Source organism: Tinamus guttatus, unplaced genomic scaffold (genome assembly GCF_059628265.1).
Source record: "Tinamus guttatus ecotype Peru unplaced genomic scaffold, ASM5962826v1 Tinamus_guttatus_pri_ptg000592l, whole genome shotgun sequence".
Classification (NCBI taxonomy): Eukaryota; Metazoa; Chordata; class Aves; order Tinamiformes; family Tinamidae; genus Tinamus; species Tinamus guttatus.
This window is the reverse complement of record NW_028289126.1, coordinates 1012976-1040952: the sequence shown is the minus strand read 5'-3', so window position 1 is coordinate 1040952 and position 27977 is coordinate 1012976. Positions and strand designations below refer to the sequence as shown.

Here is a 27977-nt window from a genome sequence, read left to right as displayed (position 1 = left end):
TGAGTGGTAGGGGCTGTCGAGATGGGCGTTCGCTCCTGGCCGCGTGGCTCTTCGAGCAGCTCCACGGGCAGGAGACAGCGGGCAGGTGTTGCCCGGGGCTTCCGCAGTTCCTAATGACACCTCAGCATTTAAAATGGGAGGGAAAGGAGGGGTTTTAGAAACTGCTTAAGTATCAGCAGACAGCGGGGTTAAAAATATATATACATTACTTAAGATTACTTAAGCGTAAGATTCATCTGAAACGCTAAGTCTGCTATCTGTTTGTCATTCAGTGCGTGGTATAATTGCAAATAAGGATGTAGAAGCAGCAGAGACATTCAGGGTTGTCTTTCCTCTGTGCTGGAGCCAAATGGCAGGATGTCCCCTGGGGGCTCTGTCAGCAAAGTGTTAAAGGTTAAAAACACAGTGGTACTCAGCATGGGTTAAGGGCTGCGGGTCCCTTTGTCTCTGCTTATTTTTCTCTTTGCTGGGACTGTGGGCCTTTGTGATTAAAGCAAGGGTGGTTATATAATACACTTGGGTTTCTCCTAATCGTTTGAATTAGTAATGTGCATCCTTTTGATTAAAAACAAAATCCCCCGTGCTTGTATCGTATTAATCAAGCCTTAAAGTGGATTAAAAGCAGGTGAAATGTACTCTTTAGCACGTATGTACGAACAGCGAGCTCCATGTCGAACTTCCCATGCCGGTTGCTGGCCCAGCGCAGGGTTTTGTTGGAAACGTTCCCCTGCTGCGCTGAGGTACCTGTTATGGAGTGATCTAAATCACTCCAGCTTTCTTGCGGCAAAAAGTTATTGCAGCAAGGAACCAAGAACATCATTTCCATAAAATAAGGTCTTTAAAAAAAACCTGTAATTGTTATACATTAGTATTCACTAAATAGGTTTTAGCTCCAGCCTGGGTTACTATAAACGTGTCTGATCCAAGCCTGCAGCTCCAGCCGTATTGCAAAGAGATGCTAAGCTGGAGGAGGGGCCGCGTGCGCAGCGGAGGGCAGTGCCGGAGCGCAGAGGCGCGCGGCCCCGCTCGGGGTGCACCCCGTGCCGTGCGCGCGGTGCCTGCGTTCTGCTGAGCTGCGGAGATCCCGGCGGGGAGATGCACCCCTAGCTCGAGGGAGCTCCGCTCCGTTTTTATCCGGCTCAGCAGGCTCCGCATCTGTGGGCTGAGACAACTCTCTGTGCCCAAAATCTGGCGAAGGTGTTTAGAAAATAATTTTCCATTAATTTTCCATTAATTTTTAAATAACTTTCCATTTAAACAGTTCTTTCCGAGTCCCTCCTGGCAGTACTCTCCTTTTCTGAACAGCAGCATCCTCTGTGCTGGCGTTAGTTAAATGCTTGCCTCTCTCTCCGTTTCTTCTCGCGCTTCCCGTGTTAGGGAATGCCAAATGGTCACAGTTTCCTTCTCGCCTTGGCCAGGCTGCTGCCTGGGCCGGGTGTGCAGAGCGTGCAGCGGCTCCAGCCCTGCCCTGCGCGCCGGCTCCCGGGGCAGCGCGGAGCTGCCGGCAGTGACACCGCGGCCGCGGGTGGCCGTGACGCACCGGAGCGTGAGGAGTGCCCGGCGCGGAGCGCGAGGAGTGCCCGGCGCGGCGCGGCCTGAGCAAGGAAATCGCGCCCCTGGGCTCGGTGCTGACGTCCAAGGAAAGAGAAGGAGGGGGAAAAATGTGGTGGGTCACCAGTTCTGACAGGGTGTTGGGCTGCCAACGCATCCATCTGGGACATGCCGATGCGGTGATTCTCCCCTGGAGGGATGGAAAAGGTTTTGTCAGTGCTCTTCAATGAAATCACTGAGCGGGACAAGCTGAGCTGTCCCTGGTGTCTGGCTGCCTTGAGGAGGTTGGTAGCCCTCAGGGGCTGGTGGAAGCAGATTGCCCGTGGTTACCAGCGGGAGCCACGGACGTTTGGTAGACGATGCTTTGCAGGATGTGAGGGGATCCTTGGCTCTTGCTGGCCTTGGGGATTAGGAAATAACGAAGGATTCCGGTGGCACACTTTGAACAAGTGAGGGTTTTAATCCAGGCACTGCTGCACATTAAGAAGTCTGAAAAGGAACAATGTAGTCGTGTAATGTAGTATATAATATATATAACATCCATAATATATATAACATCCAGTATATATAATATATATATCAGGCGTGGGAATGGTGTGTTCTGGAAGAATCTGGGCTCGCACCCAGCTCGAAGTATCTCCGGAATTGCACCTTGGCTTTGGCACGATGACCCCGCTGGAAGGGTGTCACCGGGGTCTGGAGCTGCAGGAGGATCAAACTTTCCAATCCTTTGGTCAAACGTTTTGGAGCCCTGGAAATGTAGGGAAGTTAATTGCTGAGGCTATTGGGCTGCCGGTGACCCGGAGAACGGCGGGGTGTGCAGCAGGGTTTCTTACAAGCCTTTCCCTCTCTAAATGCAGTTCTGCCAGAGGGGGATGTACCCACCCTTGCTGCGTGGAACTCCGCTGCTGCTGCTTGGATATACGGCTGCTACCTTTATGCTTCCACCATTTCTGGGCTGGTAAAATAGCCGGAGTGAAAGAAGTTAAATTCTCAAAGGAAAAAGAGTTGTCTGCAGCACGGAGATGGGCAGCCGTGAGCCGGAGCTTCCAGCCGGAGCCGAGCGCCGGAGCCGCTCTGCGCTCGCCGTGCGCCCCGAGGTGCCAGGCATGGTTAGAGCACTGCCATGATGTGAATTTTCAGTTCGTTTTTAACTGATTTAAACCGAATTTTTAGACAATTCCCCATGGCCTTGTTTTGAGCAGCACCATGCTAACCCCCCTCTCCTGAGGCTGGTGATTTTATAGGATTTCTATGCAAAATACTCTGAACCTCTGCAGGCTCTTTCCTAGCTATGCTTAGTGCTTAAAGCTTGCGCTCTCTTCTTATTTTATCTAGGACATGAAAGCCCATCTAATAAGACAGTCCCTTGCAAACACTCTTGAATGGACGCCAGGGAATTTGACTGATGAGGTCTGCAGAAGTCCTAAATAGAAAGTGTGATGCAGTGCATTCACCTCTGAAGCTGTAGTGGGCTAAATAGATTAAAAGGCAGGAGCTCGCTTTCAAAAGGGTTTTACTTGTCAAAATCCTGCTTGTCCAAGCTTCTTGTTTCAGCGCCCCTCTCAGAATTAGCGTTACTTCACATTAAGCACAGAACTGTAGATCTCTGCACCTGCATCTTTCTGGCTAAGGGAAACAAAATGAATCATCTTTACCTGTTTTAGTAATGTTTTTGCTATCTTAGCAAATGAGCTTTTCTGGCAGATTTTGCATTAGTTAGCAGTGCTTACAAACCATAAGGCTGGGTTGAATACCTAAAAAGATAATGAGGGCAAAAGAAAAGTAAAGCATATCGTGTGTTCGTGTTATCAGAGGTTAAGCAGTCCAGTCCGCTGAAAAATGTTGGGGCTGCACAGCTAGGTCTTTTACAGAAGCCTGCACTGCCCTTGCAGTTCATCCTCTTGGGTGAGCCCAGTCCAGCCCATTGCGCTCTCCTTCAGTGGAGAATCTCGCTTTTTCTTTTCTTACCTTCCCGTTTTATGGTGATGTCTTTAATGCTTTACTGTCTGTTATGGTAGTGATGATGGGACAGGCAGTAAGTTGATAGTACTGGTACTGGTGGCTTGATGGTACTGGTGGCTTTGGATACACAGTTTCATTCCTTTGGAGCTGCAAGGAGTGACCTGCAAGTCACTTCGGATCTCACTGCACTCGGGTGGTGCACCCGACACCCACCTCCATCCAATACATCTCAGCCTTAGAATCAATCAATCAATTTATATATAAATAAATGAGGCTACGAGGGGGACTGTCCTTGAACTGTGCCAAACACAGCAGAGCCCCAGCCCTAGTGGTATTTAGGAGTCTAGATTCTCTGCCTTCACAAGCCTCCAAAGGAGCTGCAGTAAGACAAAGTATCCTAGTAATTAGGTTAGTGACAGCAAATACAGCAAAATGAGATCCTGGGATTTGTTTCTAGATGCCTGCCAGGCTGCATACGATGGATCTATCCTGCACTTGAGCGGTCATGGAATCATTATGGTTGGAAAAGACCTTCAAGATCACTGAATCCGACCATAAGCCCTTAACAGCATCCTGCTAAACCATGTTCCTAGGTGCCTCATCTACATGGTTCTTCAACACTGCTAGAGACGGGGACTCCACCACTGCCCTGGGCAGCCTCTTCAGTGCTTCACTGCTCTTGCCATGCAGAAATTCTTCCTGTGTCTGACCTGAGCCTCCCCTGGCGCAACGTGAGCCCATTTTCTCTTGCTCTGTGTGTAGTTACAGCTTTCTTAGGGGAGAGCTGAGGGATGGGTCTCTCTCTGGCCTCCTTTGCAGGAAGAACTTAAATTTATGTAAGGGAGGATGATGCCTTGTGCCTGCACGTAAAATTCTTTTTTAATTAAAAGCAGAATCTATTAGCGCAGGGATGCCAGGAGAAAACTAAGTTATTTTTAAAGCTCCCATTCATTCAGAACCTATTTTTGAAATGCTAATGGTAGCATGTCTGCCTTGTGCGGCTCTACCATAAGCAAAATTCGTGAATATTTGAATGCACTTCTATTTTGGCACCTGGCAACTTCAGCTCAAATTCTGCTGACGTGTTTTTAAGGCTTGTTACCCCACGTGTCCAAGTTTGAGCTGTGATGAATATTCAGCGTCTTGCACGCCCAGATTGCTCTTTGGAGGCAGTTAGCACGTGACGTGTCTCCTCATAGCCCAGCGACGTGACTCAGGTGTCACTGCTGCAGGGTGCCTGTGCTCTGCAGCCGGGGCTTAGCGTTGTCCTGCGCTCCACAGTGTTTCTTCAGAGAAAGGCCTTGCAGGGATTTTAACCTGCGAGAAGGCTGGCAGAGGCAGAGTAGTTGTTTTAAGGTGCTTTTGTGCTTTGGTTGGAGGCTGAAGGTGGAGCCTGTCCTGAAGCAGAGCAGCCTCCGTGCCCAGACCTGTGCCTGCGCTGCAGTGAGTCCCGCTGCATCTCCTGCGCCGGAGGAGGAGGAGCCCCTGCTAAGGGCTTTCGTCGCACTGTGTCAGCACCTTCGTTGCAGCATCTTCCCGTGGCAAAACTAGGACGTTTTAGGCCTCTGAATGGAGCCGAGCAAGCAGCTCTCCTGCTTTACTCTTGAAGCCAAGGGCCATGGTGTGCCATAAAGCACTGCATGTTCCCTCACACCGTGGCTTTAACCTCCAACTGCAAGCCTGATTCCTGGGGGGGAAGAGGATGGCCAGAAGCATAAATAAAAACTATGGTAATAGCAAATCAATATCTAGCTTGGTTCTGTTTTGCAGATCTGATATATCCTAAGGAAGAAATTGGCCTAATATATTTAATATCAGAAGGGAGCTTTTTCTGCTAGCGGTCGTTTCTGCTTTGGATACCTGACAAGGTATTGGGCTCTACCAGATCTGCGGCCACGTGTAATCGACCACGGTAACACAGAAAATGCTGCATGTGGTGCTGAGGGATGGGACGGGGCGGGGAGCCTTGCTGGGGGAGTTCTCGGACTGCTACTTGTTGCTCTGCCGGATCAATGCTGTGGTCGCACCGGTGCCGAGCGCGGGGGTTGCCGCCATCACAAGGAAGCGCTGCTGGATGTCTCCTGCTGCGAGCGCCCCGTTTGTCTGGATCGAGCAAGCTGCAGGGAGGCATCCAGAGAATTAGGAGCTTGCTGGAGAGCACTTCCTAACGTGCGAGACCTGAAGGGAAGAGCGGCCCCGGCCCCGTGGCGGGGCAGCCAGGGGAGCCCTCAGAAGCCCTCTGGAGCCTTTGGCGAGATGGGTGCTCTGCAGTAAAGCGAAGGTTTCCTATCCTCTCCCCTCTGTAATTGCTCTGCACGGGCGCTGCCGCTGGACGGTGAGTCACCAGGTACGTGCAGCCGGTCCTTGGGGTGCCCAGCGCTTCCTTCCACGCTCGGAGCGCGGCTCCGCCGGCGCGCTGCCCGCTACGACCTTGGCGGCACGCGAGGTGCAGGCAGCTGAAAGAGAAGCAAAACGCTCTCGAGTGGCTGCTCGCTCCCAACAGCTTTGCCACCCGCAGTGCTAAGAATAAAATCGAATCCCTCTTCTCCTGAGCACTTAGGGCCCAGCAGCGTCCGCCTGCTGCGCGGATGCACAAGGACATGCCCAGAGCGCGTGTTTGTCACGGTCAGGTCTACATGGCTTATGAAGATGCCTTGGGGTCTCCCAAGCACTTGCCTTTGGAGGAGCCCGTGGCAAGTTTGGGGGCTTTGTGGCATTCCAAGCATCCCAGCTGTGCCCTGCTCCAGGAGGTGTTTCACGTTCAGACTGCCTGGGAGCTACGTTTCACATTTCTTTTTATTTGACACGTATAATGACAGGGTGTAAGCAGTGTATCAGGTAATTAGCTTAATGCTAATTTAATGCATAATTTAATACCACTTCTATGAGTATGGGAAAGGGCCTTGCCCTTGCTTCATTTGATAGGTGAAAGGCAAACCATTAAACTCAGCATGGTGATTTTATTTCCCCCTCTCTCGTGGTGAGATATTTCATTCCGTCTTTTGGCAGTCCCAGAAATAACCGTGGTTGGGATCTGCATGACTTCCACAGAGTCTTAGAGATTGGGCTGGCTTCAGGAGCTGAAAGCAAGAATCTGGTGCCCACGTATAGCCCGAGTGAATATGGATTTCTGCTTTCACAAGTCACACACATCTCCTTTCTGAAGAGCTGCTCGGCTCTTACCCAGCGTGCAGCTTCACTCATACTTTCCAATGCAGGTTGCTCCACTTGTCCTCCTGGAGGTCTCAGCGCCGCGGTTCCGTTGGCCGGAGCACCGACTCCGAGGGAGCCGCGCTCGCCGGGCACCGTTTGTCCTCCGCGAGAAGAGGGCTCTGCTGCGCGGCTGTGCGGTTCGGCAGGGAGGCCACGCACGACACTCGGGTGTTTGCAGACCACGTGAGTCCATGGCTCTTCCTCGGGAGCGAGCAGCTTGCCGCCTCTTGGAATCAGGGCCGGAGCCGCTGAAATCGCGGTTGTCTTATTCACAAATGAGCTCTGCTGTCTTCATCAGCGGTAACAAGTTGTCATTTGCTGCTCTAGGCAGCAATTTTCTCATTAGCTGTTTTAATGAATGCAAAAAGTTATTATTATTCTTATTCCATGCTTTCTCTTGGTGAACACAGTTCCTAAATAGCCAGGAGACTGCTTCTAAAGCAGGTTTTAGTTGTGAATCAGACTGTGTTAATGAGTGGAGGAATTGCAATATGAGACTCATCGGCTGGACTAAAATACCTACCGTGTAGGCAAAACAGCAGAAGCTCTTAACCAACAAGCTGCATTTTAGTACTCCTGACCTCACGTGGATGCTTGGAGTGGAAGAAGATGGGGCAGTGAAGAGGACCTCCTTGCTCCTCCAGTGCGACCTTGGCACTCTTGCATCTCTACATGTGTTTTCCTGTAATGATCTTAAAGCAGTAAAGGACATACAGAATTATTAATGTATGTTTGTGTCATGGTGGTTTTAGCTGGATACTCTTTTTAGAAGCCTTCCCCAGTATCCTGAAATGGGGAGAGCTGAGTAGCATGACCACGATAGGAGTAAGTGCCACTGCTCTGCCATTCTTGAGGGCACATCCGTCCTGCGCGTGCCCAAATCCGCCAGGAAGCTTCCACTGCCTGCAGACAGGTCAGCATCTTCCCTCGCTGCTCGTGGGAATCTCTCAGCTAATCTGGCTGCTGACTTCTGAGTCATCTCCAAATACGCTTCCCACGGCCTGGCCCACGGTGAGCAGTGCAGTCCTAGCATAGCCATCCATTTTTTTAGACAATTTCTAGGTTTAATTCATTTTTTAAAGTTGGCTTTAACCTTAAAGTATCTGAAATAGAATAAATGTTTCCTGGGGCAAATGCTTCCTGGCTGCTCTCAAAACTTTGGGTTGTGTGCTTTCCTAGCACCTCGAAACACCCCTAAATCTCTCTTGATTTTAATATTTGGATGTTCTAAGATATCGAGGCTCCACTTTAGACCTGACAGATAGAAGCAGCTTTTGGGGCTTCTGCCTCGCAGCAACCTGCTGCGGGCTATCAGGGTGGTGCGGGGTTGCTGTGCCGTGAAGGATGAGTCCCGTGTTTCAGAGGGAAAACGGAGGGCTCCTGAAAGAAGCAGGGAGACGTTGGCAAGCTTTCCTTGGGCTGAAATCCAGCACCGCTCCTTTGGTGTTTCTGAATTGTCAGCCTCACGTTGCAACTAGAACACTTTTTTTTTCTTTCTTTCTTTCTTTTTGCATATGTCAAAAATCAAATGATGCTTCAACTAAAACGCAGTTTTGCAAGTTGGAGGAAACTCTTTGCCCAAAAGTTAATCACCATGCTTCCCCTAGGAAGGCTTATAAATTAGAAGGGGGCAGGTTATACCAGAAGAAGTTGTAGGTTCTTACTGATTTATTTCCAGTGGACTCATTTTATACAGTTTTCCCCATGTGTCTGTTAACCTCACAGAGGGTTCCTACAGATCGAAGTGAGGAGAAGAGGCCCTGTAAAATGAGGGGCATGTAGCTCAACAACAGCTCTGTGCAGGATTTTACACAGAACACCTGAAAATCATCTGTTCGCAAGTGAGAGAAATACTAGTGATGGACTGAGGGAAGCATTCCAGTCCAGACTAGGAGTTGACCTGCTGGAAAGCAGCTCCAGGGAGGGGGATTTGGGAGTCCTGGTTGACACCAAGTTCCCCATGAGGCAGCAATGTGCCCTCGTGGCCAGGAAGGCCCATGGGCTCCTGGCTGCAGCGTTGGCAGCGGGCGAGGGAGGGGATCCTGCCCCTCTGCTCAGCTCTGGGGAGGCACCTGGAGCACTGGGGGCAGCTCTGGGCTCCCCAGGACAAGAGGGACATGGAGCTGCTGGAGAGGGCCCAGCGCAGGGACACGAAGATGATGAAGGGACTGGAGCAGCCATCGTGTGAGGAAAGACTGAACGAGAGGGGCCTGTTTAGCCTGGAGAGGAGAAGGCTGAGAGGGGATCTGATCTATATGTACAAGTAGAGAGAGAATGTAAAGAAAATGGGGCCAAACTCTCCTTGGTGGTGGCTAGTGACAGGGCAAGGGGTAATGGGTGCAAGCTGAACCCCAGGCAGATCCATCTCCATGTGAGGAATAACTTATTTGCTGTGAGGGTGCCAGGGCTCTGGCACAGGCTGCCCAGAGAGGCTGTGGAGGCTCCTTCTCTGCAGATCTTCAAACCCGCCTGGCTGCCACCCTGTGCCCCTGCTCTGGGTGTCCCTGCTGGAGCAGGGGCTGGACTGGATGGTCTCTAGAGGCCCCTTCCAACCTCAGCAGTTCTGGGATTCTGTGATTCATGTGTGCAAGTATGTGCGCTTCAGGAAAGAGAGAACGATCATTGGTAAATCTTCCTTTCTGCAGAAATTAAAAATATTTTAATGCTCATAATTTGAACTGAAATTTCATTCAGGTAGATGAACATGCAACAGTCAGCGGCAGTAAAAGAATAAAAGAGCAAGAAAGATGATTCATAGAATCATAGAATGCTTAGGTTTGGAAGGGACCTCTAGAGATCATCCAGTCCAACCCCCTGCACACACAGGGTCACCTAGAGCACGTGGCACAGGACTGCGTCCAAGCAGGTTTGAAGATCTCCAGAGAAGGAGACTCCACAACCTCTCTGGGCAGGCTGTTCCAGTGCTCTGGCACCCTCAATGTTAAGGAAAAATTTCTTAAGTTCCTACGGAATTTTTGGTGCTTCAGTTTCCGGCCGTTTCCTCTAGTCCTATCGGTGGCCACCACTGAAAAGAGACCAGCACCGTCCTCTGCACTCCCTCCCTTGAGGTATTTATATACACTGATTAGATCCCCTCTCAGCCTTCTCTTCTCCAGGCTGAACAGGCCCAGCTCCCTCAGCCTCTCCTCATAGGGCAGATGTTCCAGGCCCCTGATCATCCTTGTAGCCCTGCACTGGACTCTCTCCAGCAGCTCCACATCCCTCTTGTACTGTGGAGCCCAGAACTGGACACAATACTCCAGATGTGGCCTCACCAGGGCTGAGTAGAGGGGCAGGATCACCTCCCTCGACCTGCTGGAGACGCTCTTCTTAATGCACCCCAGGATCCCATTGGCCTTCTTGGCCACAAGAGCACACTGCTGCCTCATGGTCAACTTGTCGTCCATCAGGACGCCCAGGTCCCTCTCTGCAGAGCTGCTCTCCAGAAGGTCAGTCCCCAGCCTGTACTGGTGTCTGGGGTTATTCCTCCCCAGGTGCAGGACCTTGCACTTGGCCTTGTTGAATTGCATGAGGTTTTTCACCACTCAGTTGTCCAGTGTGTCCAGGTCCCTCTGGATGTCAGTGCAGCTCTCTGGGGTATCGGCTACTCCTCCCAGTTTGGTATCATCAGCAAACTTGCTGAGGGAGCACTCTGTGCCTTCATCCAGGTCATTGATGAATAAATTGAACAGGACTGGACCAAGGACTGACCCCTGGGGAATTCCGCTAGCTACAGGCCTCCAACTAGACTCTGCACCGCTGATCACCACTCTCTGGGCCCTGCCATCCAGCCAGTTCCTAACCCATCTCACTGTGCACTCATCTATCCCACACTTCCGGAGCTTGCCCAGGAGGATGTTGTGAGGGACGGTGTCAAAAGCCTTGGTGAAGTCGAGATAGACGACATCCACCGCTCTCCCCTCGTCTATCCAGCTGGTCATTTCATCATAGAAGGCTATCAGGTTAGTCAGGCAAGATTTCCCCTTGGTGAATCCATGCTGACTACTCTTGAGCACCTTCTTGTCCTCCATGTGCCTGGAGACAACGGCCAGTATGAGCCGTTTCATCACTTTTCCGGGGACGGAGGTGAGGCTGACTGGCCTGTAGTTGCCTGGCTCCTCCTTCTTGCCTTTTTTGAAGACTGGCGATTCGTTGAAGTGTGGCTCGGAGCAGCAGGTGAATGGATGGTAGCCTCATCTGCCTGCAAGAATTAAATAACACCAAAGGGTCACGCTGCTCAGGAGCAAGACAGCCCCCGTTCCCTGCAGCCCTTGTTGGGCAGGGGGCATGAGCAAGGCACAGGGCTCGCACGCAGGGTGCCTGGAGGCCCGAGGCCGCTCCGGGGGGCCATACGGAGGAGCTTAGCTTTGGAGCACGTTGTCTTCCCTTTTGGCCGTTGGGAAGGTTTCTCTGACACGGGGATTGCAGGTAGGCGTGTGTTTCTGCTTGCCTGCTTTGGGATGACACCGTCCATCGTTTACTCGAGCGCTCTAGAGGAGGTTGCAAGAGCTGTTACTTAACAGCTTGTACCAGGTATGTGCTTTTGAGAGGGGCTTCTGTGGCCGATGGACCTTCCAAACCTGCTATCGCTAAAAATGACCCTGCGACTTGCAAGACTGATGCCTCCACCACGTGTGTTGCCTTCATATTGCCGTAAACTGTATGGATCACCTGTTTAGCAGAGTATCAGGAAATGACTCTGTAATTCACTGCAATGCCTTTTCTTTTTTTTCTTTAAGTTCTCAGGTGATTTTAGTGATGTTTTCCCATGTCGAGTGCTGGGAGACACCCGGTGCAGAAAGTGCTATGGCTGCTGTAAGTCTAAGAAAGCACCTGGATGCTTCCATTGAATCTACCCCGCGTTAAAGCAGTTAACTCCGTGGTTCCTCACAGAAGGAGCAGTTGGAGGTGAAGTGCTGGGCAGGAGGCAGCACGGTTAGGTAGAGTTTGATGTAAAACAGCACTTCTTTATCGCAGGGCTTTTGCACAGTTTAAATCTTGGGTTCCATGGAAGTTACTTTGTGTAAACCCTGTAAAAACATCTCCATGCACAGACCAGGTTTATTTTCATTTCAGGTAGGAAACCAGCAGCAGGGTATGCTTACCTGGGTAAATAGGACGTGCAGGGCCGCTTGAGAGCGGAGCCAGACTCCTTGATCATGCTGTGCTAGTTGCTCACATGGGTTCCTGCTGTGATCTGGTTTTGCTGTTATACAGGAGCTTGAAATAAATTCTAATAGTCTGACCTGCAGGCTCAGATGTTGTATTTAAGTACCTTGAGGCAGAAGCCCGAATCAGATTAAGAGATGAAAGTTTCTGTGCAGGAAGGCCAAGCTGAGTGTTGGGATCTGTGGAGAATGCACAGTAATGCAAAACCAGGTGTGAACACTGCGGGCTCCTCACAAGGGTGTAGCGAGCAGCAGCTCTGGTAGAGATGCCCCATCTAGGAGGCGGCGGGTGCCGAGTGTCACTGTCAGTGAGAGGAGCCTCAGGCGGTGCTGGTGGGAACCGGAGGAGCTTTGTGTTGGTGCCAACGAGCAGCTGCTTCCAGCGCGCTGGTGGGACCAACCTGGATGCTTCTGGAGTGGGTCCCTTCCTGCGCACGTCTTCACGTCGGTGCCCTTCTCTAGAAGTGACACTGAAGCCTCGGCCCAGGGAGGAGCTGGGGAGCTGGCACGTCGGTGCCGCTCTCCCACCGCTGTTGCCTGGGGCGGAGGGCAGCACCGGTGCCAGGCCCGGGGCTGTGCCCGCAGGTACGTGTGTTCCCTCGTGGAGATCCGTCTCTTCGGGAGGAGTCCCGAAACGTTTGCAGAGCGGCATGCTTGAGAAGGGTCAGTGAACTCCCCTTGCAAGGTCGCCAAGTAATCCCTTCAGCACCAGGAACAAGAAAAATAATGGCTATTTTTAGGCCTTATATAACTCTATATGGTCTAATGTTACTGCTCTGAGAACTGGATATTTGGCTGGATGGTTATTACGGGTTACTAACAGAACGGATGGTCAGTGCCTGTAAACACTTCTTCTGAGTAAGATATTGTGAGAAATAGGAGTAATGCGGGGAGTATTAATGGTAGCATGTTTAGACCACTGTTGCCTCTTATGCCACAGTACCTCCCCGACGCTGTCCAAGTCCCTGCTGCTGTTCCTTGTCCCCATCCAGACCTTCCCCTCATACGGTTTGGTTGGGAGCAGTTTGCAGGATTAGCAGTAAACGCTACCAGGCTTGCTGCCTTCACACTTCAAATAAAGCATAAAATATATTTCCTTATGAATTTTCTGCCCTCATTAAGTCATTCAGAGGTGACTTCTAAGGGAAAAAACAAAGATAGGAAGAGCTTGGAAGTGAAATCCCTTCATTTACAATGTGGAGGGAAAAGATAACTGAAAAATCATGAAAATGGCTGAAAATTGGTAGCCTTAGAGGTGGAGGTCAGGCTCCTCTGCAGCTCCACAATCCGATCCAGCATTTTTGTTTTACTGTCAGATTTTTGATGGGTATGTGTAACCAGCAATTTCTTTTAGTTCAAGTATATTATATTTATATATAATACAATATAAGATGTAATTGCTAGTTCTTACAACAAAACAGCAAGAAAACTCACATCAGTGTTTGCATGAGCTCCAAATCTAATGACAGATATAGGCTAATGCTGGAAAGTTTATTCCTAGCTTAAAGAAAAGGGAAGAAAAAGCGAACAAATTTGCTCACTGAAGCTGGAATACTGTTTTAGGGAGAGATCTCAGAATAGCAACCCATTACAAGTGATTAATTGTCTGGCCTTTCAGATGCGTTTGCACAAGATATGGAAGAGGTCGCGCTCTCGTGCGGGTTTCCATGGGGCATTCCTGGAAGTTGTGCGGATGTGTGAGGAGCCTGGGGTGGCCTGGGGAAGGTGAGGAGAGTTCTCCAGGGTGAAGCTGTCAGTCTTGGGCTTTTTCGTGCTTCTTGTTCCTCGGGTTGCAGCTCCATTGCTGCCAGGACAGAGGGTTAATGCACAGCAGTGTGTTGTTGGTATGGGTCTCCCATATATCTGGGAGGTGCAGCTGCGCTGGTGAAACTCAACGAATGATCGCGTGAATCGTCGCTGCCTTGCGCTGCAGCTCTTGCTGGAAAGAGAAGGCCATAGACCTGCAGGCAGTGCGGAAGGAGGTGGCTGGCAACAGCACTCGGCAGGGGGGTCCTGCTGTTTCTCCAGGTTGATGCGCTGGTTTTCTTTCCCCTTAGTAATACTTAATTTAAAGACATAACCCTGGTTAAAGAGAAAATAATTCCTCTTCCATTAGCAGCAACGGATGTTTCATATCTATTCTGTGTGAGGAGAGCTCTCAGGTTCTGCAGGGCCACCTGGCAAGGGGGCCAGAGCCGGTGCTCCAGACAGGACGCGTCCTGGACGATGCAGGATACAACGAGCGTTCCAGCCACCCTGCCGAATGGGCTCCCTGAGCAGGGGAGGAGTTGCCCCCGTCTCAACTGGGGCTGGCCTGCAGCAATCCCTAGTCCTGAAGGGGCTGTACCAGCCCCGCGGGCTCCTGGCCCTGTCCCCACGGATGCCAGTTTCCACCCTGCTATTGCAGGAGCTCGTTAGCCATGATGAGATTAGAGGCTGCTGGCTTCTGGTCCGAGTCATTACTCCTAATTTAATCAATGCATTTGAAAATGTTTCCTCTAATAAAACTGTAACGATGACTTCACGTGGTCTGTTGTGCTGATCAAGAAGGCGTTTTTAATGCTGCCGCGTTCAGAGTCCCTGCGCTGCTGGAGAGGAGCGCGGCAGCTCCAGGCCCTTCCCGCTCCCCGCCTCGCGGCACGCTGAGGCAGCCATGCGCTCCCCGCCTCGCGGAACGCTGAGGCAGGACAGCGGCCATGCGCTCCCCGCCTCGCAGCACGCTGAGGCAGGACAGCGGCCATGCGCTCCCCACCTTGCGGAACGCTGAGGCGGCCATGCGCTCCCCACCTCGCAGCACACTGAGGCAGCCATGCGCTCCCCCCCTCGCGGCATGCTGAGGCAGGACAGCGGCCATGCGCTCCCCGCCTTGCGGAACGCTGAGGCGGCCATGCGCTCCCCACCTCGCAGCACACTGAGGCAGCCATGCGCTTCCCCCCCTCGCGGCACGCTGAGGCAGGACGGCAGCCATGCGCTCCCCACCTCACAGCACGCTGAGGCGGGACGGCGGCCGCGCGCTCCCCGCCTCGCAGCACGCTGAGGCAGCCATGCGCTTCCCCCCCTCACAGCACGCTGAGGCAGGACGGCAGCCATGCGCTTCCCCCCCTCACGGCACGCTGAGGCGGGACGGCGGCCATGCGCTCCCCGCCTCGCAGCACGCTGAGGCAGCCATGCGCTTCCCCTCCTCACAGCATGCTGAGGTGCAATGGCGGCCATGCTCGCGGGATGTGCGGGCTCACGCCGGCGCTCCCAGTGACGTCCGGCGGTGCCGGGGCTGGGCCCTGCCAAGGACGGCTGGTCACAGGCTGCTTTGCCTGTGGCAGCTGCTTGCCCTGGACGTGCCCACGCTTGCGCCAGCTCCGGAGGTGAAGCTGAGGCGGCTGCGGTGTTTTTTCCCCTCGATTCCGGTTCTCTTTCTCCCTAGGTGGTCTGTTCAACAGCCAGATGCGGTCGGGCAGGCAGAGCATTTCCTGTGGAGAGTGGATTGCCACGTGCCCTACGTGATGTGTTGAGCTCTGCGGAGCTGCCGCGTCCTGCACGGGCAGCAGCCCCGGAGCTGCTGCTCAGCCATGTGAATTCTCTGGCCTTTTATTTTCCTTCCTCTCAGCAAATGAGGGACGGTGGTAGACGCGGCCCCGAGACCGCTGAAGCAAACAGCGGGAAATTGGACTGTGGCTGTTGCCAGCCCGAGCAGCAGGGCCTCATCCAGGCGGCGGGCGAGCCCCAGCTCACACCCTCCTCGCATCAGCTCTAATAGCGCGCGTCTCCGTGCCGTCTGCCGAAGACTAACCGTGGTCCCAGGAGAGGGCAAGTGTCCGCCTTCAAGTACCGTTTTGTGGAAGGGGAAAAGCTCCAATGAGCAAGGTGCCAAAAGCCCTTTGGCCACAGACCTCGGCACTAGCCAGAGGCCAGCTTAGAACTTCAAAGCAAAGGAGCTCAAGGCTTCGCTCTGGCCAAGGGGCCGGCTTTGGGCTGATGAGCGATAGAGCTATTTGGGGCAATAAGTCATCTGTCAGACATGCTGTGTTGCTAGTTAGTAGCTCTTCTCTTTTATATTCCCTCACTCTGGCGATGGTAGAGTGCATCCAGGTAGTCCCGGATCTGATAGGAGTGCAAGTGGGAGCCAGAGGTGCACTTAGATAGAAAACGTAGCACAAGGATGGGCTGAGAAGGGCCAGCCCTGATCCCGGCTAAGTGGGCGAACTTCAGCTTTGGACTTAGCTGTGTTCCTTGGACCCGCGATTCCTTGGACTTTATTCTCTATTCCTTGTATCATTCAGAAATGGAGTGTAAACATATCCAGGATGTGTATTTAAAGTATATCTGTTTGCCAAACATTGTCTGTCCCTTTGGTTAGGAAACAGCATGCAGGCTTAAATAGGAAAATGAAGGAGCAGATTTTCCACGGAGTTTAGTCCTATTCTTCACCGTTGCATAAACATAGGCTTTTTGTGGACAGTGAGATGCTTCCTGCCTGTGGAAATTCTGGATACGATATGGTCGGGATATCATTTTCCTGGCGAGCCAGCGCACGTGGGCAGCTGGGGAAGCTGACGTTACGTTTTGCGTTGGGCCTGTCCTGCAGAAAGCTGCTGCAAATGCACATTCTGCATATGATCCTTGTTGAAACTTGTAATTTTTCTGCAGATGCCTCAAGTGGTCTGCGCTCGCTACGAAACACCTTGGTGGAACTACAGAGGCTCGGTGGTTTGACGCATTTTTACTGCCCTGCGCTGCTTGTGCAAGTCGCCCAGAATTCAGCCAAATGCTGGAAGTAGCTCCTAAGTGTCCTGGAATGCGTACAGTAAATCTGTGTTCAGACATCCCCCTGGCTCCGTGGGTGCTGGGGAAGCTTTGCGTGCTTGGGCGTTCGTGCGGAACCATGGGGTTGATGCCCACGTACCTGAACGTTAGTGCTGGAGCTGCGGCGGCTGCCTCGGGGGGTGTTTTGCAGGTATCTCAAGGGCACCTGCCCTTGCCCTTTTTGTAGGGGGTTGATGCTGCATAAAGTCTTTGTTTGCATTAGGACTATAACGCCATGTCAATCTGCTGGAATAAAACAGCGCAGTTTGGTCAATAGAGGCTCCCTGGCAATTGCAGAGCAGCTCACGTGCCTTGATTCACCTGCTGGCTGAAAACGCCCTGCCTGATGATTTATTTGGCCTTGGAAAAAAAGTTAGAAATGTATTCTTTTCCAAAATACGCATTTAAAAACTATTTGTCTCTTAAATGTCTGCAAAGATTTGATTTTTTTTCCTTCTCTCAGTCAATATGATCCCAGCTGTGAGCACATTGCCAGAAAAAGGCTTTAATTCATTTTGTTCGTGTATAGGCAAGAGGTAATAAGGAAAATATTTTCTATAAACTTCAATACTAATTCAAAATTAGAAAACAGCAGAGGAAAAATCAACACTCAAGGTAATGAGCCACGGAGTTTACTGCCTGTGCTATTTCTAGTATTTCTTTTGTCTAGCTGTAAATTACCTGGTTCTACTGTAGTGTTTAGCACTATTTCCCTGACTTTCTTAACTATATTTTAAAAAGGTGTAACCAGGCAATACAGCATAACTTTTGTGAGCCTCAAATGTTGCCCTGCGGGCTAGGTTCTGCCTTCGTTACCATTCAGGTAAGGAGAGAGCGGTTGTCTTGTCTGAACTCCCAGGATTTCTGCTGATCCAGGCCCGTAATGGCAATAGGGCATTTACATTCCCTGTTAGTGGTTTGCCGGGCTGCGGCGTGTGGGCTCCGTCTCGCGTGTACCGACACGCTGCCAGACTCGCCTCGCCAGCCTTGGGGGTTTGCTTTGGGTTGGCTTTGAGAAGAAAGGATAGAAGTTGCAGGAAGCCTGCTGCAAAATAGCGTGCACAAGAAGCAGAGCCCTTGCGGTCCTGCATAACGGAGCTCGGGTAAAAGAGTTGGCACGTTCGGCGTCGGAGACAGGAGCTTAGTTAAAACAGACAAAGTCTCTGGGGGGTGAAAAATGAGGTTTCCTGCTGCATCCCTGGTTAGACCGCTGCTCTTTTAAATGCATTACCAAAGTCTTCATCATTATAATTGAACCCACGAAACCCTTATGCACCTCTAAATGGATAAAGCTGCGCGTTCGCGTTTACGCGGGAAATTCCATGCAGTTCCGACACTGAAAGCTGGCCTCTGGAGCTAAGGAATGCCAGGGTTTTCCGAAAATTACTGTTAGCTGATTATTGTTTTTAGTTTTCCATTAAAATAATGACATGACAAAATAGAGCAAAATGGCACATTTATAGACGCTGGCTTTTCCTATGGCTACCAATTAGCAACATTTTATTATCTGGAAAATTGGGCTCAAAAGTGGCCTTTTTTTTCCCCCAAGGAAGCTGCATGTTCCCTGACTTGGGGGCAGTGCAGCTGGCGCCGGTACGGGCGTTCATTCCGGATATGCCTGTCCGAGGGTTCCTGCGTCCAGAGAGGGGCAATGTGTTTAAAAATAAACAATTTTTTTTTTTCTTTCTAAGACTTATGGCTTATGGCATAATTTGTTGATGAATGGCATCCGAATTAGAAAAATATTTCCATTATAATAGTTTGATTATCTTGTTCTATTGATTTGTGGAACCTCGCTGCTAAATTTCAGGATTGGGGGATGAGCTCCATGGGCATAAAATGTGATTAATGAAAGCATAATTTAAGTTGATGAAAAAGGGCTTAAAATAACATGATTAAACCTTGGAGATTTGGCTGGCTTATTGGATTACACATTTATTCCAGGAGGGTCATTGTAAGATTCAGAATGCAATTAAACTGGTCATCCTCTTTCGGGGCCCCATGCCTTGCAATCTGCAGCGCTGTAATACCAGACCACCTAGTTATGTTTGGCGGAGGGTTTTCATTTAATTATGTATTTTTAAAAGAAAAATACTATTTAAATGTAAAAATAATAAATAAATACAGTGGATTGATGGAATACGATACCTACGCCGGGTACTTATGCTGTGGAAGAGCGTTAACCAGGTGGACTCTGCACACCTTTTGCTGTGACGCGGCTGGGGAGTTGCTGGGAATTTCGGTCTCCTCCGCCTCGGGGAGGTGTCCGAGGCTCCTGGGACAGCCCCAGAGCAGCCAGGGTGCGAGGGGAGCAGCGAGGAGCTGTGAAAAACCTTCTTAATCGGATAGAGTTTCCGTAGGCTCATACAGGGGCACCTTGTGCATGTATATGTGGGAATATCATACAGGATTCTAGCTGAAAGAGCAACTTCAGCATCGCACACCGGAACGTGGACTGCTCTTGCATTGCACAGGCTTTGCTCAGGGAAGTGTTTCTAGGTGGAAGCTTTATACGCTGCTGCTTTTTCCTTTTGCTCTCATTTATCAGCAAGGGCAAATTTTCTCCAAGGCAAAATTGAGTATGTTTGGCAAGGCTAGTGATTTTTTTTTTTTTTTTTTGGTAAGGCAATTCTTGAGCAGGAAATCATTTTGTTTCATCTGTATTTCTTAAGGATCCCCGACTCCTCTTCCTCTCTTTAAATCAGCTTCCTCCAGCCTCCGCTCCCATACTTGAAAAAGCCTTTTTGGTGGCAGAGGGGAAGGTACCACAGGCCGTTGCAATCCTGCCTCCAGGTGAGCAGTTCCAGGGGGAGCTGCTCGGCGTCTCGGGAACGCTCCGTTTTTGTCTTCGCTGGGGCTGTGTTTTCCTCTTCCCTCAGAAACCTGCCGAGAAGCTGATAACAAGGCAACTGATAACAAGTTATAACAACTGATGGCAAGGGTGCAGGGTGAAGCTCTTGGTTAGGTCAGTGATGAGACGGACCAGCCCTCGCGGGTGCGTGAGATGGGGCTGCCGCCTGGCCTGAACCCAGCCCTCTGCAGGCCCTTGGGGGGCTTCTAGAAGCCTCCCCGTTGAATCTGCCTACTTGTGGAAAAATTCCTTCATCATTTATCGACGTGTTGGCATGTGTTTTGAGCGCCATTAGTGTCACCTTTTATTGTAAACCAGATAGTAAACCTTAAGGAATTTCAGGGTCTGAGATTCTGTACATCCCTGAAGTGTCCCAAAAGATCAGGATATGTGTCCTTATACTCCAGCCCTCCTTTGTGGTAAAACCTGTGGAGCTAATTAGATTTCCCTGGAAAAAAATCTGTAATCACTTGGGCAGTTAAGACTGATCTGGTGCTCGTGGCACAGATACTTTTTCAGATGCAGTGCTTATTGCAGCCCATTTGTGAGGACGGATTAAGCTGCTTGTGAATGATTTTTCAGTGTTAAGTTCACAAGAAATGGTGAAGTTCAGAGCAAGGCTTCTCTTCTGCTAACACTGATACTCAACAATGTAAATGTAAATTGTTTTTGGGGGAAATGGACCTTAATTGGACTTAGCAAGTTCAGCTCTGGGCATCGATAGAGAATTTCATCTCCTTTTGAAGAGCCCTGCAGCTCTGTAAGGGCTCCTGTTGATTATAATGTTATATAATTACTATATTGTATAATTATCTATTTACATTATATAATTATATACCAATATAATTATTATATACTTGTGTAATAAAATGTTCCTGTGCTAAAGAACCTGTGATGGAAGCGCCTAATCCAGAAATAAGATCAGTTAGTCATTGCAATCTGCAGCGTTTCTGTATGTGACGGAGCAGATTGAATAGGGTTTTTTGTTGCTGCAAAATAATCTTATCAGTAGCACTGAAATCTTGCTCATTTTAGGCAATTAGTTTTGTGGATTAAACTTGAAATTTAATCAAGTGATTAAAAATATTTGGGAAACTCCTACCAAGAGATGAATTACAGTTGTAAAATGGTGCTGTTCCTTATCTGTCACTGAGTACAAAACAGAAGTCCCCATCAAAGATAAAAGTGGAGAAAGAGAATGCAGAGGATAATCCGGTTTCCTCCAAATCCCTGAGAGGTTGAGAGTGAATATTAAACTTCTGGCAATTCCCCACAAGGCCAGTTGTCCTTATCACCTGGATATTAGAAAAACAGCTGCTGGGTTCCATGGTTCATTTTCATCAAAAAGTACAGTCATCTCTGAACTGAAAATAAATGCATTTTGTTTCTTTCTGCAGAAGCAAATTAGTGAGTCACACAGCAAATATTGCCTCTCTATTTTAAGTGAAAACCTACCTTTTTGTATAATCTCTTGATTCAGTCAGGAGCTCTTGAGACAGACTCTCTATTATTACAGTACTGCCGTAGCACCAAAGGCTCGGGATGCTCTAGCTGTCGCTGGGGGGAATCCAGGGTTTCTGGTTGATTTTTGGAACTTCAAGTGTTCTGCAAGAGTCCAAGTGTGGTGTTTAAAGTGGAAATTACCATCAAAATGCAAACATGGTGCTTTACATATTGCTGCGTTAAAGCTAAAGAAACAAGAAAGAAAAGGCTCTGTTTGTTGGAAGCCGTGGGGTATTGGCCGCACTCGTTTATATTCATTAGTAGCCATTGCCTGAAGATTTTCATGGCCACGGCTGTATTAAAAAGCAGTATGGTAATGCAGGAACAGGACGTTTTAGTAGAAAATCGTAATTAAAAAATTAGCTGATCCAAGCCGCTGGCTTCATTGACTTTCTCCCTTTCCTTTAGCTTTAATTCCCACAATAAGTCCTCTGATAAATGGCTGAAGTGATTCCTCCTGTCAGCAGAATGTGCTGTGTCAGTTGAATGAGAAATCTTTTAGTGCAAGGAGCTCAGAGGGTTGTAATTTATTGGCAGAAGCCGAGGCACCTGGGTTTCTCCGCAGCTGCGAGTGGCTGAGGAGTCGCGTGTAGCTGCCTCGGCGTTTTCTTCAGAGCAGGTAGAAAGCAAGGCCCAAAGATGGGGGCCCAGGGCTTCCCGGCTGGCTTATTGATGGTTGTGTTTTATGGCTCAGTAGGGAACCGAGTTGTGGAAAAGGGCAATATGTTGCATTTTGTGGTTCAGAAAAACATGAATTATTTGACACAAACATATCCCCTCCATTATTTATGTACTGGAAAGGCCAAAGAAAACTTACTAGTTCTTTTCCCTCTTTTTTTTTTTCCATGTATTTACTCCACAGGATCCTGCAAACCAAAAATGTGGAAGAAAGAAAACAGTGTCCTTTAGCAGCATGCCATCAGAGAAGAAAATAAGCAGCGCTAGTGACTGTATCAGCTTCATGCAGGCTGGCTGCGAACTGAAGAAAGTTCGTCCAAATTCCCGGATTTATAACCGTTTTTTTACTCTGGATCCTGACCTGCAGGCTCTTCGCTGGGAGCCTTCCAAGAAGGACCTTGACAAAGCTAAGCTTGATATTTCTGCTATAAAAGAAATCAGGCTGGGGAAGAACACAGAAACCTTCAGGAATAACGGGCTTGCGGACCAGATTTCGGAGGACTGCGCGCTCTCGGTGATCCACGGTGAGAACTACGAGTCCCTTGACTTGGTTGCTCATTCAGCCGATGTGGCCAACATTTGGGTTTCGGGATTAAGGTACTTGGTTTCTCGTAGTAAACAAGCTCTGGATTTGATAGAAGGCAGCCATAACACCCCGCGGTTTGCGTGGCTAAAAACTGTATTTGAAGCAGCAGATGTTGACGGCAATGGCATCATGTTAGAAGATACATCTGTGGAACTAATAAAAAGGCTCAACCCCACCCTAAAGGAAGCAAAGATTAGATTAAAATTTAAGGAGATTCAGAAGAGCAAAGAAAAACTGACAACGCGAGTAACGAAAGAGGAATTTTGTGAAGCATTCAGTGAACTTTGCACCAGACCTGAAGTCTATTTCTTACTTGTGCAGATATCTAAAAACAAAGAGTATCTAGACGCCAATGACCTCATGCTGTTTTTAGAGGCTGAGCAGGGAGTGACTCATATAACAGAAGAAATGTGTCTAGATATTATACGCAGGTATGAACTTTCTCAAGAAGGGCGGTTAAAAGGATTTCTTGCAATTGATGGCTTTACTCAGTATTTGTTGTCCCCAGAATGTGATATTTTCGACCCGGAACACAAAAGAGTTGTCCAAGACATGTCGCAGCCTTTGTCTCATTACTACATCAACGCATCCCACAACACGTACCTGATAGAGGACCAGCTCAGAGGACCGGCCGACATCAACGGCTACGTCAGAGCTCTGAAGATGAACTGCCGCAGTATCGAGCTGGACGTCTGCGACGGCCCCGATAACGAGCCCGTCGTTTGCAACCGCAGCAACATGACGGCGCCGCTCGCCTTCCGCAACGTGATCGAGGTGATAAACAAACTGGCCTTCTTTGCCTCAGAGTACCCCCTCATCCTCTGCCTGGGGAACCACTGCTCGCTACCGCAGCAGAAAGTGATGGTTCAGCACATGAAGAGGGTCTTCGGAAGCCAGCTCTACACAGAAGCACCTCTGCCCTCGGACGCCTACCTGCCGTCGCCCGAGAAACTGAAAATGAAGATCATCGTGAAGGGGAAAAAGCTGCCCTGTGATCAGGATATATTAGAAGGAGAAGTCACAGATGAAGATGAAGAGGCTGAAATCTCCCGGAGACTGTCAGAGGACTTGTCGAGGGAGCCAAAGCTCATCTGGCTCTGCAGAGAGTTGTCCGACTTGGTGTCCGTATGCAAATCCGTTCAGTACAAAGACTTTGAGACATCTATGAAAAGCCAGAATTACTGGGAAATCTGTTCCTTCAGTGAGGCAGAAGCCAACCGGCTTGCAAACGAATACCCTGAAGACTTTGTCAACTACAATAAAAAATTTTTGTCCAGGGTGTACCCGAGTGCTATGAGAATAGACTCCAGTAACTTGAACCCTCAAGATTTTTGGAACTGCGGTTGCCAGATAGTGGCCATGAACTATCAGACGCCCGGGCCCATGATGGACCTGCACACCGGCTGGTTTCTGCAGAACGGCGGGTGCGGGTACGTGCTCAGGCCCTCCGTGATGCGCGAAGAGGTCTCCTACTTCAGCGCCAACACAAAGGGCATCGTCCCTGGCGTCTCTCCGCAAGTCCTGCACGTCAAGATCATCAGCGGGCAAAACTTCCCCAAGCCCAAGGGGGCATGCGCAAAGGGCGATGTGATAGACCCCTATGTCTGCATAGAAATCCATGGCATTCCTGCGGACTGTACGGAGCAAAGAACTAAAACTGTTCAGCAGAACAGCGATAACCCCATTTTTGATGAGAGCTTTGAGTTCCAGATCAACCTACCGGAGCTTGCCATGATCCGCTTCGTTGTGCTGGACGACGACTACATCGGGACGAGTTCATCGGCCAGTACACCCTCCCGCTGGAGTGCTTGCAGCCGGGCTACAGGCACATCCCGCTGCGCTCGTTCGTCGGAGACATCATGGAGCACGTGACGCTGTTTGTCCACATTGCGCTGACCAGCCGCGGCGGCGGCGGGAAGGCCCAGAAGCGCAGCCTCTCAGTGCGCATCGGGAAGAAGGCCAGGGAGTACACCATGCTGAGGAGCACTGGCCTCAAGACCATCGACGACGTCTTCAAGCTGGCCGTGCACCCGCTGCGAGAGGCCACGGACCTGAGGGAGAACGTGCAGGTACGATGCTTTGGCCGCACGCGTGCTCGGTGCCGGCAGGACCAGCCATGGGTTCAGTAATGGTCAGTCCAGTACCGGGGGCTGCCTAGAAACAAAGCTGAGCAGCACCAAACAGTGAATTTTCCTGCATAAGTAGCTGCAATCAACCATAGCTGTCTCCTTGGTAAAGCTACAGAAACAACGCACTTCCCTCTCTTGAAAACAGGAGAAAAATGCATAAAACTTGACTGACCCCACTTTTCTGGACAGAGTCTAAAGCAAATTAAATGTTGGCAGCTGGGAAAGTTTACACAATGACATAAGTTTTAAATGTCTCCCAAAGGACTGTCCTTAGCATATTTTTAAGAATGGAAAACTCTTCCCAGACTTTCTTTCCCCGCGGGCCTGGTAAGTCTGAACCTCTGACTCCACCTTCTGTCTAGGTCAGAGTTAGGTACATGAACTGTATGAAAGAAAGTCCTTGTTGAATCAGGCTCAAAAATAGCATTCACTGGCCTCCCGGGCCATGTTTCTGTAGGAGAGCTCCATTCTCAGGAATGCTTTCTGGAAGACACAGTCATTGGGTTTAACTTTGGGCTAATCTGTTTGATTAATGGAGAAAGCCTCGATTATTGGTTTGGGCATTATCTGATGTCCTGTGGCTTAGCATGCACAAAATACATATGTGCTCATAGTATGACTCAACCAAAGCTAAATTTCAAAGGAAAGTCATCCCCAAGCCCACTGACTTGGATGATAAGTAAATTCTGTCGTGTTAGTTTGGTCCGACCCGTGTATCCAATATTGATTTTCTTACACGTGACCTCTGACAGGGAAGGAGTGTTTCTGCTGCTCTATGATGTGCTAATGCGGGGCTGGAAAGAGAGTGTTTTTTCCTGCTTGCCTTTCCCACGGGAAATCCGAGGTCTGTCAGACTTGTTCTTGCCAGAGGAGGATAATGGCTGATTATTGCTTCCAAAGCAATTGGGAACTGCACGCTGGAGAAATGGTGTTTTAGGCAGGTTGGTTAATACACTGGAGACCAAACCTTGTCCCTGCTGAGGCAGAAATGTTCCACAAGTCATGAGGAGGGAGACGGCCCCTTTTCTTTCCTCTGCTCCTCACGAGTCACCCCTTAGTCCTGAAGCATTCCTTGATCCCAGCAGTGCTGTGTTAGGCGCATAGCCAGCCCGAAGCACGGCTTGCTCCTGAACCCCCCAGGTGCTGAGGAGGCCGTTCCGATGGCCAGGAAGCCCGCGCGCGGAAGCGGGGCGCCACGGCAGCGGGGACGCGCTCAGGGTGTCTCTTGCCTCCCGCAGAACGCAGTGGTGTCGGTGAAGGAGCTGTGCGGGCTCCCGCCCATCGCCAGCCTGAAGCAGTGCATCCTCACGCTGTCCTCGCGGCTCGTGGGCGCCGACAACCTGCCCTCCGTCACGCTCTGCATGAAGGATGCCTTTCCCCACCTGGAGCCCCTGGGCGCCGTGCCCGACGTGCAGAAGAAGGTCCTGGCCGCCTACGACCTGGTAGGTGCCTCTTGCCTTGCCCAGCTGTGCGCGGCGGGCGCAGCTTGCAGCGTGCGCTGCAGTCAGTGCAGCAGCTTCTCGTGGTGACACACAAAGTGGGGAGTAGCTTTGGGGCCGTCACGTTGCTTCCGGAGACCTCGAAGCAGCACGAAGGGTGGGTGATGCTCAGTCTGCAGAGGCACTCCTCCTTTCCAGATTTGGTGTGTTGCTGTTACAGTGCACTTTCCAAGGCAAAACAGACTAGGGAGAAAGGGGAGGCATTGAGAGATTTAAAGATAAAAATACCGAAAATACTCCGAAATAACCTTCAGGTTCCTCCCAAGATAGTTCAGTCCTGGTAGAAGGTAATTAAGTTTTGGTAATAAAATATCAGCTGTGGCAACAGCAGGATGAAGACGTAAAAATCCTGTTCACCGTGTTTTAGGTTTGGCTGTTTTTTAGATTGAGTTGTTACGCGGTATGATGTTTGCCAGAGACAGCAGATTACCACAAAAATAAGGAAGCTCTTTGTGTTTGGAAGGCCACTTACGCAGACGCACCGGAATGACTGTGGCGGGTTATCTGCTCCGAAGGGTACGCACGGGACCTTTCGAGGCCATCCTGTGCTCTGGAAATAGCCTTTTCATTTCAGTAGGTGAAAGGCGTTTTTCAGATGCAGGCGAGAACATTTGTAAAACATTGTGTAACTACTTTTAAGTAACATCTACGGTCATTTTTGTCTCTGATGGAGAAGAGGCGGGAGGTTCAGAGTCAGCAACTGGGAAGAGAAGAAACCTGGGTGAAGGTTGGTTTGAGGAAATCTCTTTTGTCTTTTCTGTATTAAAAAAAAAAAGAATTGTCTGCATCGATCTTGACGTGTAAAAAGACAACATTTGTGCCTCGGGGAGGGATTTGCTGACTTAACATTGAGTAAGGATCCTTTGTGGGGTTTGTAGAGATCCAGGGCCCAATTCTTCTTAATAAGGAAATGGTTGTGCAGCACAAGCCAGAAGCTTCAGGGAGCCTGCAAGAATACTTGAGAACAGAAGGAGAAGCAGCAGTTTAAGGAGAAAGGGATCATTTTTTGTGCTTTCATCCAGGAAGGAAGACTCAGTAGCTATATGGAATACAATATAAGATGTCTTGGGTATGGTTTTTAAAGATGTGGTGTGCCACAGTTCAACCTGTTAAGCTGTTGATAAATGTGACTTCAAAGAACTGGATCGGCGCACTTGCGCATCTCCTTAACTCCAGGAATGCCTGTTCACCCCAGAGTGCTTTTTGGGGGAAGAGGTCTGAGAGCAGCTTGACAAATAGCCTCCCTCTTGCCCCGATGGACTCTATTTCTTACTGCCTTTCACAGCAGAACTGTGGTGGCCAAGGCAGGGCCTGCCTTGCTGCCTGGGCGCAGCGCGCCGAAGCTCAAGGGCCAGCCCAGCCTTTCCCCTCATCTCGGGAAGCATCGCGGATTTCGCAGGCTTAAAAACTCTGCTTGGAAAGTAATCTCTGATGAAAACTACCATTGTGTGTTTTCCCCACTCACTAGATACCACCATCAGAACGTCTTTTTTTTTTTCAAGAAAAGTGTAACTTCTTCCAGTGTTACGAAGGGGGCCCAGAGCGCGCTGACGGCTGAGGCGAGTGGTGGCACGAATGCTGCGAGGCCTGTCCCCACGGCCTCGAGGACAGGGCAGGGTCTGTTCCCGAGGGCCCGGCTTCACGGGCAGCTGCGCGAGACAGCAACCGCTTTGTTTTGTCTTGGACAATTAATTTTACCATTGGGTTCGGGCTTTATTTTGTTTTTTTGAGAGAGAGAGAGAAAGAGAGAGCCCCTATCAGAGAAGGAATTAACGTGCTCCGCTTAAGGAACCCTAATGGCTTTCAAGGCCTGGCTGCGGTGCCCCGCTCTGCAGTCCATGCAATGGGGCTCCCCGGCGGCCCCAAGGGAGGAGGCCTCTGGAAAGGACAAAAGGGACAGGGCCCAGCTGGGAGTGACAGATGGCTGAGTTATTCAGTGCAAGCACTTACACTGCGAAGTAGAATTTTTTTGGTTGAGAATCGCTCAGAAACAGATTGTGGTTTCTCGGTCTGCATGGTATATTAATTTGCTGA

The 27977-nt window shown here is 50.1% G+C and overlaps 1 protein-coding gene across 1 annotated transcript in view; it reads left to right on the top strand.

Moving 5' to 3' along the window:
• Nucleotides 1-27977, top strand: part of PLCL1 (phospholipase C like 1 (inactive)) — a 109989-nt gene that overhangs the window by 62600 nt on the left and 19412 nt on the right. The window contains 3 exon segments of the mRNA XM_088534727.1: nucleotides 21914-24080; nucleotides 24083-24384; nucleotides 25683-25886. Of these exon segments, the coding sequence (XP_088390853.1) occupies nucleotides 21965-24080; nucleotides 24083-24384; nucleotides 25683-25886 (2622 nt within the window). The 5' untranslated portion in view covers nucleotides 21914-21964.